This window comes from Clarias gariepinus, chromosome 7 (assembly GCF_024256425.1).
Source record: "Clarias gariepinus isolate MV-2021 ecotype Netherlands chromosome 7, CGAR_prim_01v2, whole genome shotgun sequence".
Taxonomy (NCBI): Eukaryota; Metazoa; Chordata; class Actinopteri; order Siluriformes; family Clariidae; genus Clarias; species Clarias gariepinus.
The window spans coordinates 30,364,367-30,379,960 of NC_071106.1; the positions used below are offsets into that span (position 1 = coordinate 30,364,367).

At 39.8% G+C, this 15,594-nt stretch overlaps 3 protein-coding genes across 5 annotated transcripts in view; 2 read left to right on the forward strand and 1 right to left on the reverse strand.

Moving 5' to 3' along the window:
* LOC128527694 (uncharacterized) overlaps nucleotides 1–15,594 on the forward strand; it is a 111,316-nt gene that overhangs the window by 44,395 nt on the left and 51,327 nt on the right. The window lies entirely within an intron of this gene.
* On the reverse strand, nucleotides 508–6,121 carry mtif2 (mitochondrial translational initiation factor 2). Of its 3 annotated transcripts, none has more exons than XM_053500172.1 (3): nucleotides 6,098–6,121; nucleotides 2,755–2,863; nucleotides 508–2,608 (listed from the first exon to the last, which is right to left on the reverse strand). In XM_053500172.1, the coding sequence occupies exons 2-3, from the start codon at nucleotides 2,857–2,859 to the stop codon at nucleotides 626–628; spliced, it is 2,088 nt and encodes a 695-aa protein (XP_053356147.1). In that variant the 5' UTR covers nucleotides 2,860–2,863; nucleotides 6,098–6,121; the 3' UTR covers nucleotides 508–625. The 3 variants fall into 3 exon arrangements, with proteins under 3 accessions (XP_053356147.1, XP_053356146.1, XP_053356148.1); XM_053500171.1 differs by having other exon boundaries at nucleotides 5,795–6,107; XM_053500173.1 differs by lacking the exon at nucleotides 6,098–6,121 and adding an exon at nucleotides 4,940–4,977.
* Nucleotides 6,173–12,827, forward strand: pcyt1ab (phosphate cytidylyltransferase 1A, choline b). Its single transcript, XM_053500176.1, has 9 exons — nucleotides 6,173–6,432; nucleotides 6,887–6,994; nucleotides 7,861–7,957; nucleotides 8,420–8,536; nucleotides 8,729–8,880; nucleotides 8,989–9,067; nucleotides 9,186–9,328; nucleotides 9,592–9,780; nucleotides 11,764–12,827. Exons 2-9 carry the CDS (start codon nucleotides 6,890–6,892, stop codon nucleotides 11,959–11,961), a joined length of 1,080 nt encoding a protein of 359 aa, XP_053356151.1. The 5' UTR covers nucleotides 6,173–6,432; nucleotides 6,887–6,889; the 3' UTR covers nucleotides 11,962–12,827.

A 15,594-nucleotide genomic window follows, 5' to 3' on the forward strand; every position in this document is an offset into this window, starting at 1 on the left:
GTTATGATCTGGGGTTGCTTCAGTTGGTCAGGTCTAGACTTTAAAAATAAAGGCAGTTAATGAACTGAATGTACTGAATGAATAAAGTATCACGACTATGGAGTTTTTCTTCCCTGATGGCAAAGGTATATTCCAGGACTCAAATTGTGAGAGTGGTTCTGGTTCAATAATCACCATGATTAACTGCTTGCCTTGCCATTCATTTTGTTTTTTTTTGTCCAACAATACAGTATAAGAGCTCAAGGAGTTCTCTATATGAATTTAAAATGCTTATTCACACATACGAGACTTTAAGATGTTAGGCAATTAATAAACTGGCCATTATTGGGAAAAATTACATCTCTTGTATGTATTTATCATGTCAATAATAGGGACGTTTAGGGCATCTGAATGTTTTTAGAATTAGTTCTTGTAAAAGAGGCCAGTTTTCCATTTAATTCAATTTTTTAAAATAAATAAATCTAAATTAATTACATTTCTACAATTTACCATTTTTTTATACACATTTATTTTAATCATGGAATAAATTACATTATATGTCAGTCACATCCTAATACGGACATAATAATCTGACTGTTTTTGATCACCACATGCTGGTGATCTCACCCATTTTTAGGGTAGTCTCTTAAAACCCTGGATCCCACGATATTCTCTGCCGCTTCTCCGTCTCCTCATAACAGATTATTTCATCTCCAGATTTAAAGTCAATAACCTTGTCCAAAGACAGACCGCACTCCATGCCCGTCTTAACAACTTGCACATCATCTTTATGATGTTTTAGGGCAGTCAAAGCACCTTCCCAAAGAACCGCTTTTCCTCGAACCAGACGAAATTTCATTTTCTTGTCCAGCTGTCCCTTCTGGACTCGACAACCAGCCACCGGGACCTTCTTCTTCCCTACGGTCACGTCAAACGTAGCCAGAACAGAGGCTTCTCCTACTACGGTCTCCTCAGTGGTCGGGGGCAGTTTACTGCTAAGCTCCTCTTTCAGTTCATCTATGAGATGGTAGATGACACGATGCATCTTTAAGGGAATGCCCTTTTTGGAAGCCATGTCCTGTATTGACTTATTAGCTGCAATATTGAAGCCGTATATTGTCCCTGAGAACATCTCTGCCAGTTTAATGTCATTTTCTGAGATGTCCCCAACACCGAAATGCACTATATTTAAGACACACTGGTCCTCTGCATCATAACTTGCGAGGATGTCCAAAATCGCCTCCACTGACCCATCAACATCACCTTTGACAACTAGATTGAGACTGAGATCCTCAGCCTCGGTTTTCTCGCTGGGTCTGCAGGCTACTTGGTGCTTGTTCGCCTTGTAGAGAGCCACTTTCTTCTGCCTCCAGCTCAGATGTGCCATTCTTTCACGCTCTTTCTGATAGCTTTCTTGGTGTTGCTTCTGCTTGGCCTCGATGGCTTGCTGATCCTGCTTCAGCTTATTCTGTTCCTCCACGTATGTGCGCCACTCCACTACCTCCCGAGCCCGCTGCTCCGACTCCACCTCCAGAATTTCATCGCCAGCAGAAGGTAACTCCTTCCAGCCAACGATCTCAACCGGAATGCCAGGCCCTGCATTGGTCACAGTTCGGCCGTTCTCATCAAACAGTAAGCGCACTTTAGCCCAGGTTTTTCCTGACACCAATACGCAGCCCTTCTTAATCGTGCCCCGTCTGGTTATCGCCATGGTTACAGGTCCTTTGCCTTTGCTTGTATGGCTTTCTATTACAGTTCCTTCTACTAGACCGTGAGCGTCAGCTTTGAGCTCTAGCATCTCAGCAAGTGCCACTGTGGCTTCAGCCAGCTCCATCAGATTCTCCCCCTTCAAAGCGGATAAATGGATAGCCTGGACATCTCCCCCGAACTCTTCACATACAACATCATGGGCCAACAAAGCTTGTTTTACTTTCTGGGGCTCTGCCTGAGGTTTGTCGCATTTATTCACTGCCACGATGATTGGCACTTTGGCTTTCTTGGCATGCTGGATGGACTCGATGGTCTGTTTCATCACTCCGTCATCAGCCGCAACTACCAGGATGATGATGTCAGTAACCGAGGCACCACGAGCCCTCATAGCAGAAAACGCTGCATGTCCAGGGGTGTCCAGAAATGTAATGAGTTCACCAGAAGGAAGCTGGACCAGAAATGCTCCAGTGTGTTGAGTGATGCCTCCAGCCTCTTGTACGGCAATCTGGCTCTTCCTAAGGCTGTCCAGCAGCGTGGTCTTCCCATGATCCACGTGCCCCATAATAGTTACTACTGGAGGTCTGGCCACTAAATTAGCAGGGTCTGGTGGTGGTTGTGGCTGGATGTCTTTGTTTTCTCTGACTTCATTCTCCACTATCTTGGCCCACTTATACTTCATCCCAGATCTCTTTATTGCTTCTTTTAGCCACTTCTCCTCCAACACAGAGTCTGGTTCCAGATCGTTAATATTCATATCTGTGTTTAGCAGTGCCTCATACACATGATCTATGTCTCTGTGCATAGCCTCAGCAAGTTGTGATACAGTCATGGACTGTCTGATCTCCACTTCTTGCTTCTCCGGTTTCTCTAATTTCACTGGTTTCAGGATAAACTTCTTACCTTTGCCATGTACTCTACCCTAGACAAAGCAAGGCATTCAGAATTAGGCAATTTATCATTCAACGTTTGTAAATTGTGGCTTTGTGTATATTTTCCATATGTTTCCATTACTTTAGACTTATTGTAAAGGATTGTATAAGGTGTATTGCATGAATGTTCCATTACCGGTTTAACAGCCAGGTATCGTACATAATGGGGAGTGTATAGTGGAACATCAAGACAATGGGCTGATGCGGCCCTCCCGAGCAGCACAGAAAACCTCTTAATCATGGCACTGATGACACAAACACACAAAATTGAAAAGTTACCATAAAGGACTTAAGTACTGTAATTAACTCATCTTTACAATGCAAGTGCTTGCACTAAGAACAATGCAAAAAAAGGTTTAATCGTTTCATTCTGAAAACTGTAAAGACACTTTTAAGACTTTTTTTTCCACCAGAAAAACAGTTTCAGAGTCACATCCCGGGTCAATTTTACTTTGCCAACAAAGTATCCACACTTTTTAAAAAACATTTATTTTTCTAGGCGCCAATTTTTCTGAGCCTGACAGACAAGCTGTATCCTACTGTATATTCAACACAGGATCTGTGTTTTAAAAGTAAATAAATCAGTAAATTGGATTTTTTGAGAAAATAGGTCAAATCCAATTTCATAATGATCTAGAGGTGTGATCTGGTATCAATCTTGATACACGTATTTAGTGTCACGACAGTACTACGCAGTACTACGTGTCAGTCTACCCTGCAGTTGAGGCAGCGTACTAGAGGTTTAGATTTCGAGATCAGTGATTCTGTGAATCCTGTAAAATGTACACCATTTTAATTTAATTTATTTAGTAAATACAGTGGAACCTTGGATTACGACCATAATTCGTCCTGTAAACCAAAGCAAAATTTCCCACTGGAAATTCAAATTATTCGTTCCACAGGCCCGAAAAAAAATAAATACATAAAAATAATTAACACAAAATATTAAGTAAAAATAAAAAATTAACATGCACTTTACCTTAAAAAAAAAAAGGAAAAATAAATCCCAACAGAGTGTGTGTGTGTGTGTGTGTGTTTCTCTCTCTTGCGCTGCGGAGTGTGTGCGTGCGTAATTTGACACTGTGTCGGTTCACATACACTCTCTCTCTCGCCTTTAGTGTCTTTGTGTGTGTGTGTGTGTGTGTAAAGCAAAGAGGGGGTGCTTCACACACATGCACAGTAAAGGCAAGAGCGAGAGAGAGAGTGTGTGTGAACCGACACGGTTTCAAATTACGTACGCGCACACATAACGCACACACTTAGCGACAAAGAGGGAGAGAAAATGGATTTTTAACCTCTAATGAGACTTTCTTTTGCTTTACACGCACGCACACGTGTGTTATAAGAAACACACACACACATGGTCACAGTGTTATAGTAAACAGTACACACTGCACAGATGTTGATTATACCAGTAAGAGACGCGCACTAAGACCCAGCATGGGAGACGATTACCCACAATTCCGCAGCGCAAGAGAATTGGCTTGGTTGTGATCACGTTGGCTCGGTTGTGATCACGTGACACTCAAATCAAAAGCATCAAATCAAAAAGCACATGCGTGATACATAATACTCTGTACTCGTAAACCAAGACTTGCTCGTTTTTCAAGTCAAAATTTATTAAAAATCTTTGTTCGTCTTGCGGAACACTCGCAAACCGCGTTACTCGCAATCAGAGGTTTCACTGTATATCTATATAATTATCATTTTTTATTTAAAAACTATATTTTTAGTTTAATTGTATTCTTTAGTGCAATTTTTATAATAAAAACATATTTAACTATTACTAAATCTGACTTTAATAAACTTAAATTGCACTAAAACAGATTTGAAACCAAATTTTAAATGTATACATCAAAAATAAATAGCAATCAGAATAGGACCAGTGTCTAAATAACAAACTACATAAAATAAATCCTTATGTTGGAACAAAACATACATTTCCTTTTAATAATCGCTGGGATCAAGCAATTTATACAAGATGCAGAATAGGACACTCAAAAGCTACACACATATTTACCATCTAGAGAAAATCCACCACAGTAATTCTCGTGCAGAACCCTTTTGTCCATCAAATATATTTTATTTAATTGTAATTCTTTTACTGCTGTGAGGGAAGTTTTTTTTCTCTTGACAATTTAAAAAAAGTTTTTTAACAAGCAAATCCAAATTTAGTGTTAAAGAATACAAAATAAAAAATATTTATCTTAAACATCTAAACTAGTTTTAATATTAAATAACAAAAACTGACTCTCGCCATGAATATAGCCGTAGAAGCTGGCATGGTGTTAAAAAAGAAAGAAAATTTTTTTTTGTTTAACTGTACTCTGTAGGGCTGCACGGTGATGAAGTGGCTAGAACTGTCGCCTTGCACCTACAAGGTACGAGTTCAATTCCCGGCCAGGCTCAATTCCCATCTCATGGAGTTTGCATGTCCTCCCTGTGCTTGGTGGGTTTCCTCCCGGTACTCCGGCTTCCTCCCACAGTCCAAACACATGCAGATTAAGCTAACTGGCGTTCCCAAATTGTCCGTAGTGTGTATATGTGTGTGCCCTGTGATGGATTGGAACCCTGTCCAGGGTGTACCCTGCCTCGTGCCCTAAGTCTCCTGGGATAGGCTTCAGGTCCCCGCGACCCTGAATACAGGATAAAGCGGTATAGACTATGAGTGAGTGAGTAAGAATATGATGAAGTGTAATTTTTTCTCTTTTCTTATTTAACTTTTATTGACAATTTCTATTTTTAGTTTAATTGCGCAAAAGTGCAATTTTTCATTATTTTTTCCGACTGGTATTGAAAATTTCTATTTTTATATTGTTTATAGTCGTTTGGCTGCTTTCGTAGAAGGGTCGCCACAGTTTACCATTCGATCCGCACCACAACTTGGCACAGGTTTTACACCTTATGACGCAACCCTGCCATTTTATCCAGGCTTGGGATCGACACTGTATCCAGTGGCTGGGGTTTGGGCACTGGGTGGGAATCGAACCCGGGCCTTCCTCACGGCAGACAAAAAAAAAATATATTTTTTAGCTTAATTGTGCTCGCTAGTGCAATTTATTGATGTATGTGACCAATAAAATTTGAATTAAAATGAACATTTCAGGAATAAAAAGCAAAATGGATCAAATAAGCATCCAAACAAAATACTGATCTATACTTAAACAGTCTAATACCTAAATAGATGCATTATGCTCATTTTAGGGGAAAAAATAAGAATGTACTGATGGAGCCAGTGGGATTTATTGTAGTGTCTGTGTAGGAAGAGAAAGGAAGTTTGCTGAAACCTCCCTTCTCCAGAGCATTCTCATCATCCAACAAGATGAAATAATGTGAATTAGTCCTCCATATCTGATTCAACATCTAAGCAAATATCTAACCCGCAGCGAGACAAGAAATCACACCACGCAGACAATCTAGCATTAGTTACTCTTTAGTTTACACTCTAAACCATGAACCAATTGACTTTGAATTCCTACCGTCCCAACGCTTCTTCCGGCTTGCTTTAAGACTTCCTGTGACGTGTCGTTTTTGTGTCGTCACTTCCGCTGAGAGTAGGCAGTCGGTTCCTGTGCAACTGTCAAAGTAGCTAGCCGAGTGTCGCTGTGTGTTGTGTGTGATATAAGAAACGAAAACAGCGGTTTGTTGTGTAAATGTGAGGAAAAAAATGTAGTTAGTTACCTTACTGAATCATACTTTGCGGTCACACACACCCTCACCCACATACACACATACACACACACACCTCACACACTCGCGTCAACGGTTTGCAACGGCTAGGCGACTCTTCTTCGACTAAACTCTTCTGAACAGGGTCAGTAACAGTAATGCTATAAAACTATAACTGTTTACTTACTTTTACACAGGACAAAGTGTATAAATGAATATTTATGTACTGTTAGTTAATTTACTCCTCAGTACAGGGTCTGTTACTCAGCTGTTCAATATACCAGTATATTGTTGGCTTTCATATTAATACACTTTCCTGTAAGGTTAAGTTGGCTCTTCTTTGGTTACACAGCTTGTATTTATAGAAAAGGAATTATATTATGTATTTTTGTTTATTTATTTATTGTTTTCATTCCTTTTTACTTCGTTCAGAGGTTTACCAAGAACAACCTTTACATGAGGATGTTAAAGAGCGGTGCTCGTGTCCTCTCTTTTAGGATCTTTATTAGTGTTTGAAATATTAGTCAACCTTCACTGACGCAAACAATATGATGTAACGTGCCCTGCTGACCAAAGTGATTGAACTTTACCATATTTAGGTCATGGAGGCACACAGTTCCGCACTTACGAGGAAAAGAAGGAGAGAGGGACCAAACGGAGATATGAACAAGGATGACCCAGGTGGAAAAATCCCACGGAGGACTTCGGTGAGGGCCGAAGTCTGAAATCATAACCTAGATCAACTCTTATCATGGAGTTTTGCTCTGTTTTTAATCCCCTCTTTTCATAATAAAGTAAATTAGTGTATTTATTGAGTTGAAGTTCTTATAGAAAGTTGTCAGTTTTGGTCACGGCACCACAATTGAACTATGAGGCATGTTCAAGTCAAACCAGGACTTTTGATCAGATATGAGAGTATAAAACTACCTTTATTTCTCTATATAATACCCATTTACACTAATGCACTCATCCCAGCGTTTCACTTGTGCTTGGATACCATCTACCATCAAGAAAATATTTTTTCAGTACGGCGGAGCCATGAACGGACTGCCTAAAATGCTGGCCCCCCAGGAACTCCTTTAAGAGCCCAAACATGTGAAAATGGCTTTGGGTGAAGTCAGGACTGTATTGGGGATGTGGCAGCAACTCCCAGATGAGTTCCTGCAATGTGCAGGCGGTGTTGATCGTGAATGATTGTGTGTACTCTTTCCACAGACAAATGTGTAATTTCCACAAGTTATTTATCAGTTTTCAAGGAAAATGTGTTCCATTTGCTGAATGTTCAGAGTCACTTTTCAAATGTTTTATTGGGGCTTAAAGTCTCATCACCGTACTGATGAGACTTCTGTGAAGGTCAGTGGGTTTTACACCTTCATTCCTCTCAAGTCCTGGTTTGACTTGAACGACCCTTGTATTTGTGTTTAGAAAATATTTAAGCGTCTTTTCTGACGACCAGTGATTGGTCATTAGGAGCATAGTGGTCAGTGACATCTCGCTAAGTCAGCAACACTGCTGTCACTGAACACCTTAAAAATGATTTCACTATTTTGTATTTGTGTGTATTTTATTACAGACCCTGACAGAACCTGCCCCATTTTCTGATGAGCTGGCGGTTATATCCACTCAATACACTCGTGTTAGCCTTGAGGAAGCCCGCTGTGGCACACAAGGTGCTTGCACGCAGTATCTCTTTCCCTTTGTCTCTTTTATGTATGTGAGTGAACATGTGGTAGTAAAATAATCTTCACTGTGCTGGGATTGTTAATTAAACACACATACATTATCTAGCACACTTGAGTATATACAATTACGGACTGCAGCTGTTCCATTAATTCTCTTCACACCGTCCATCACTTGAAAACCACCTGCACAGGACCACTGTTAATCAGAATTTATTTGGACAGCAGATCATTTTCAGCACATCGGTGTTGTGTCACTGTCGTACTAAGAATGCATCACCATCAAGTCAGCTGGTTCAGTGTTGGTCCTTATCCATTGGTGTGCAGAGTTGAAGAAGTCAAAAAGTGTTAAGCGTCAGATGTACTGCACTGTGTATTTTTACACCTTAGAAATAAAAGAATTTATAAGTTACACATTTAGTGAAGATTTCTTTTTTCCTTTTCCTATTTTAGTGGGCCGTGCAGTACGTGTGTATGCTGACGGGATTTTTGACATGTTTCATTCTGGACACGCCAGAGCGCTGATGCAGGCTAAATGTCTTTTTCCAAACACTCATCTCATCGTAGGTGGTAAGCAGCTTGAAACTAAACTTGAAAATACACATCTTATAAAAATACACTAGTACCACAAGAGGTAATACAGTTACAGTAACTGTCATATTTCATCACTTTTCTTTTTGCTGGAGTTTGTGCTTTAATTCCCAGCTGGATAACCTTTTATTATGAAAAATGATTATCTCTATAACTTTGCTTCTTTTACAGTTTGCAGCGACACTTTGACGCACAAGCTAAAAGGTTTCACTGTCATGAACGAGGACGAGCGCTACGATGCAGTGAGTCACTGTCGCTACGTGGACGAGGTGGTCAGGGACGCCCCGTGGACGCTGACGCCGGAGTTCCTGACCGAACACAGAGTATGTGACCATTTAAAGGATTATCTGGCTTGCATTGCAATTGGTAAAGATTTAGGAAATTGTGCATAATGTAATGTAATGTAAAAAAAAAAATCCCTTGTCATGCAGATTGACTTTGTTGCCCATGATGACATTCCGTACTGTTCAGCCGAGAGCGATGACGTTTACAAGCACATAAAGGAGGCTGGTGGGTAACAAGCTGAATAATTAGTACAATAAAGTGCAATCTCTATTTATATCTTATTATAAATACTGTAAAATTAATATTAATTTTAATAACTTAAAATTGCTCGTACTATTTCCAGGCATGTTTGCTCCCACACAAAGGACAGAGGGCATTTCCACCTCTGACATCATCACACGAATCGTGCGTGACTACGATGTTTACGTGCGACGCAATCTGCAGAGAGGCTACACCGCTAAGGAGCTTAATGTCAGCTTTATCAATGTGAGTGAAACCAGCATCTTTAACAGCCGGTATAACAGTCATTCCAAACTCTACATAGACCATAGACCCGAACCCAGGAACTCTGCTGTGGCAACATTGCTTTCTCACTTCAGTACTATTATGGCCACCTATTGCCTGATAGACAGTATTTCAATGTCACCCAGTTCCAACCCTCGGGGTGGTTTATTCCTTCCTCAAAAATTAATATTGTAAGTAAACAACTGAAATGAGACTTTGTGCAGAAAACCGTGTGATGTTTGCAGGAAAAGAAGTACCACCTTCAGGAGAGCGTGGATAAGGTGAAGCAGAAGGTACGGAACGTGGAGGAGAAGAGTAAAGAGTTTGTGCAGAGGGTGGAGGAGAAGAGCATCGACTTGATCCAGAAGTGGGAGGAGAAATCACGTGAATTCATCGGCAACTTTCTGCAGATGTTTGGGCCAGACGGGGCACTGGTGAGGCTTTAAACTGTCGACCATTTAGCTAGAGGTTTTTTTTTTTTTTTAAGGAAAAGCCAAATGAAAGAAAAAATCTCTACACTACATATTTATTTCTTGCTTTGCATATTGGACAGTTTTATCCTAATGTATTTCACTGTGAGAATAAATTTAAATTTAAACTAACTTAAAGTATATAGTAAAGGATATCTAAATATCGGGATTGATATAAATCTAAACAAATACATAAAATATTGGGTAAATCATTTGGAGGTACATACTGATGCTGGGTCTGTTCACCAATGTGGACGTTATAGGGGTAAAATTGTACATCATGTAGCCACTAGAGGGCGTTAAAAACCTTATTTTTTCAGTTTAGACAAGTGGTTTTTGAGATGTTTCTACTTTAATAACACACGGCGCCTTTTACTTGTGAACCTCACAGACATATTTTACTTGAGCTACATAAACAGACTCTTACCTGTTGGACAACTGGTGTGCTTAAACAGTCAGCAAGAGTGTCCTACTTCAGGACATTCAGCATGATGATCTGCCAGCTTGGAAAGCGTCCCAAAAAATGAATTACTTAACATTGTATTACTTGACTCATAAAACCAGCAGCATTAAAAAAGTTGTAAACCTCCACATGAAGCACCGATAAGATATCTGATGACGCCACTGAATCTGCCATGATAAAATACTATTAGTGGCCCAACCTTTAATTGACGAATCTTGACGATGTCTGTTAAATTATTTACACATCAGCTTACTTATTCTTATGATTCCAATTAATATTTTTTTCCCCTGTAGTCTATTTTTGCATTGATTCAGATTTCATTTGTTTTCTGTTAAATTAATGCATCGACCCAAATTATACCTCTAAACGTTTTAAACGTTGCTGTTAAAGAACAATTTTGATTTGAAAAAATCTGATACTTTTACACATTAATTGTTCTATATTGTTCTCCTTTTTAAACAAGTTAAGAGTCGGGGTATCAAAAATGTCTATTAATATTTTAGCTGAATGTATATTGGCCTCCCTTTCTCCGACAGTATTTTACTTTTGCTGTTTCACTGTCTGTAACTAGATACACAAATTACCTACTGCCCCCCCATGTCCCTTTGTGGAAGTGCTGTTTTGTAGCCGGTTGAAAGCAGGAAACAAGAAAATGCTGCCCAGGAGTCATGCCAAAGGAGGCGTGTAAAGATTGTCCCCCACCTTTTTTTTTTTCTTTAACTTCTTGCCTGAAATAAATTGAAGCCAGGCAGAAAATCTGAACGTCATCCTGAAGCACAGTCGTGGATAAACTATTAAAAAAGGATTGAATGTGTTTTACATACACGCACACAATGTCCACACGTAGCTGTGTATTTTTAAAACTGCAGATTTTTATCTGATCATTTTTATCTGAGATTGCTGGAGCATCATCTTGTGTGCCGATGATGTCAGTGTCTGTGTGCTGATCTCCTTGATTTGACGTCAGCTTTGTTTACAAGGATATTTTGTCCAATAGTGGACTTTTACAATAAACTAGTGACTGTGTTAACATTGCTTACTGGACTGTTTACATGCGTGTACATACATACACGTGCAGTTACTCACACATCATGTTGACGAACAGGGGTGCCTGAATGTACTACCAAGCTCACTGCTGCTACATACAAAACATTGATGACAGACAGCGACGGCGGTTTTAGACAAGACTCAGTCAGACGTCTACACAGCAGGACCGGTAATGAAGTTTTTTCTAGGCTTCTGATTGGCCCACTGTTGATTAGGGCGGCTCCCAACAGCACTTACCAGGGTCTTTTGCGTTTTTTATGTGGACAAAGATATTTTGTAAATGTAGGTCGTGTGGACAGAATTATTTTAAAATACGAAATAGAAACATCTGTTTTTAAAATTACCCGGTGGACATGATGGACAAAAGTCTTGAATTTTAGTTTCTGCTACAGATAAGATGTTCCCTGAATTCTTGTATCGCTCGCTCTGTTTTTCAGAAGCACATGCTGAAAGAAGGCAAAGGACGCATGCTGCAGGCCATCAGCCCCAGACAAAGCCCCAACAGCAGCCCCTCACGAGAAGAACTCTCTCCTTCTCCTACCTTCCGTCTTCCTTTCTTCACCAAGGCCCCTCCGTCCCTCTCACCTCCTCACTACAGCGACACACACAGCATCAGCGAGGACAGCGAGGACTAAAGGGCCGCAGAAGTGCTTTTCCTGTTTTTTTAACTTCCAGACGGCAGCGACCGATTGTCTGTCGATCATGAGGCCTAAACTCTAACACTGCTTTAAGTTAATCTAGAGGAGGAGTCTGACGAGGACTCCTCTACTGGGGCTACATTAATTACTGTATGAAGGATCAGGTGGAACTCCTGGGAAGAAATGATTTCTAGCTTTAATCAGTATTTGTTTGCGTCTTTTATACACATTTGTTCGTGCACAAGTTGTTAAGTCTAGTATGACTCTCACTGCACACCACTGTGATCCTATGTGTTACTGTCACATCACACGTTTTGTTTTGTTTACTTTTTGGGGTTTTTAGCTGTTCCTTGCACACTTGCACGTCTTAAAACAAACAAGGAACAGGTTGGGCAGAAATACAATGTACCTCTCCGACAAGTCATGCTACAATGATGATACAGCAAACGAGTCATAAAAACTTGTAGCTACCAGTCTGTCAGAAGCCATACACACAAGTCTGCATGTAGTTATCACAAAGTCAAGTGACGTGTATTAATGTGAATTGTCTGTGTATTAATATATAAAGTTTGCCAAATGTTAAACTGGTAGCTATTTTTATTTTTGCCAACCTGTTCCTTTAAATGTTAGAACATTCCATACTGTCTTAACGTAAGGGAGACATAGGAGACAAAACACTGGATTTACTGCCATGATGAAAAACTGGACATTATTATTATTATTGTTTCACTGTGAGGCAAAAAGCCAAACCATGTATGTTCAAGACCAAACAGTGATTTTAAGGATCCTTATTTTATTATTCTGTCGGTTTGCTTAACAGTGTCTTTAATTTCTAATCTGTCACAATAAATGTATAATCTTAATCCTTTTGAGAAACTGATTTTTTTTTCTTTCCTATATATATATATATATATATATACTTTTATATACTCAGCCAAGACGTGTTTTATGTTTGCTTCTTATTTTTGGACCAGAGCCACAATGCTCACGTTGTATGAAGTTGTCCAGTTTAGGTTAACGTCTATGGAAATTAAAAATGGGGGGGGAAAAAAGACATTTCAGAGCTAACAACCAGAATCACATATTTTCCCCTCATAGTCACATACTGTAGTCCGGAGTCTCTCTTGATCTCCCCAGAATCGAAAAAAGTTAGAGCTTTGATCCGAACTTTTAAGCACACTGAATTATTCTCTTTTTCTTTCTTCTTCGTTTTCAACACTACACATTTTGGCAGCTATATCTGTCGTAAGGGAGAATGTGTAGTGGTATTTGTATTTATGTTTTGGCCAAACTATTCTTAAAACATTTCAAGAGGCTCGTTTTATTTCCTGAATATGATGAGAAAGCTGCAATATGGAACAGATCCTGGAATCCTGGAAAGCATTTGCCTCATGATTGTTCACATGAGCCTGACTGAGTGTGATTTATTTAAGCCGACAGTGGGAATGCAGAAGGAATCTAACACACAATGACCATACCAGCATGGATATGATCAGTGTAATCCTTTTCTATCACAGCTCTGCTTGTTACAAATTCTTTTAGGATGCCTGCAGAGGGACGAACACATAGACACCGGCTTTTGCTCTGCACCATTTGTCTTAGTACCCAGACTATTTATAGCTTAATAGCACACACTAATTTTAGATTTCAGGATTGTCGTCTCCTGAAAAATGCTTGGTAGTAAATGATGTTCTGTTAGTTAATGTTGAATTATTCAGCAGTGAGGATTGTAAATGGAGAGCTGTTGTGCTGAGTTTGGACATTTACAGAACACCAGATTTTTCTATCCGATGCTTGGTGTAAAGCAATGCGAAGACAGTAAACTGATCATCAAACTGCAAAGTTAAGTCAGCTGTTTTTTATCCAGGACTTTTGATTGTGCAGAATAACAGAACCAGGTTATGAGAATGAAAACTACCTTTATTTCTGTATATAATCCCCTGCTACACTAATGCACTCATCCCTGCATTTTCCTAGTACTCGAACACCATCAATGTGAAAAGTTCTCATTACACAGGAGCTTGCTTGAAATCTGAAACACTGGCCTCCCAGGAAATCCCTTAATGGCCCAAACATGAAAATGGCTTGTTATGAGGTCAGGACTGTACAGGGGACGTGTCAATAACTCCCAGCTGAGTTCCTGTAATGTGTAAGTGGTGTTGGTGAATGAATGTTCACGAATAAATACTGTATATGCAGTCAGGTCCGCCTTTAAAAATGTACTCGTTTGCTTCCACCACATGGGGTTCGAGTTAAATAATATAAATGAGCTCAGCTTAAAGTGCAAAGATTTGTCTGAAGGGAATTTTTACATCTAGATATGGAAATGTTATAGAAATTACAGCACCTTTTTTAAGGGACCAAATGTAACTAATGATCATAAACAAAATTAACATTTTTCATTAGGGGTGTTCAAGTATTCAGCACAGTTTGTCAATAAACTTACCAACCTGGCAACTATCCGATGAGTTTTGATCAGCTGTGTCTGAGCATTAAAATCCCCAAACTGTTGGACCCCGGCCTCTCCGGGCCTCAACTTGGACACTCCTGTTTTTTTTAAAAAAACCTTATTGCAAATCCTTTGCAGTAAATGTCTGCCTGCAGTCTGGAACCTATAGACATCACCAGACAGCGGGTTTCTCACCTGGTGAAATTATGACCGACGACTTTTACTACTGCTGTCCTCTGTTCCTGCTTCCTCCCGGGGATCTTTGTTTTCGAGTGAAAAAAGCGAGTTGAGCTGGAATCGGGTCAGGTGACTGACTCGGGCATTTCAGACAAACTTTACTTCTTTTCCTTAAGAAAGTCTTTCAAAGTATGCCTTAGGTCATTGTCCATCTGTACTATGGAGCGAAATGGGTTTTAAAGCATTTGGCTGAATCCGAGCATATGCACTTCAGAATGAATCCTGTCAGCCAATTTTGGTCTCATCTGTCCGTCCATAGGGTGTTGTGCAAGAATTGAACCCTTTTTCCAAATTTTTTTGGCAAACTCTCGTCTGATCTTCCTGTTTTTACATTAGTGGTAAAAAGTCTACATTAACCCTCTGAAGTCTTCTCTTAATTATTGACGTAAGAGAGATATCCAGCCAATTTTTACGTTTTTCTTTACCAGGGAAAGAATTCTGTCATCTTCCACTGCTGTTTCTGTCTTTGCCTTTTGATGTTCCTAAGCTCTCGCTTATGTTCTTCTTTTGCAAACAGTCTAAATGGCCCCCTCTTGTTCCAACATGACTGCACACCAAAACAAGGTCCATAAAGATATGATGAGTGACTCTGGTGTGGATGAACTTGATTGGCGTGCGGAGTCCTGACCTCAACTCGATAGAGCACCTTTGGGATGAATTAGAGGAAAGACTGCGAGCCAGGCCTTTTCGTCCAACATCAGTGTCTGACCTCACAAATGCGCTTCTGGACGAATAGTCAAAAATTTCCGTAAACACCCTCTTAAACCTTGTGGAAGCCTTCCCAAAAGAGTTGAAGCTGTTATAGCTGCAACATCATATTAAACCCTATGGATTAGGATGTGGATGTTACTCAAGTTCATATGCATGTGAAGGGAGGCGAGCAAATACTTTCGGCAATACAGTGTAACTCTCTTGATTTTTCTATCTAATGATGGTTTGCATCA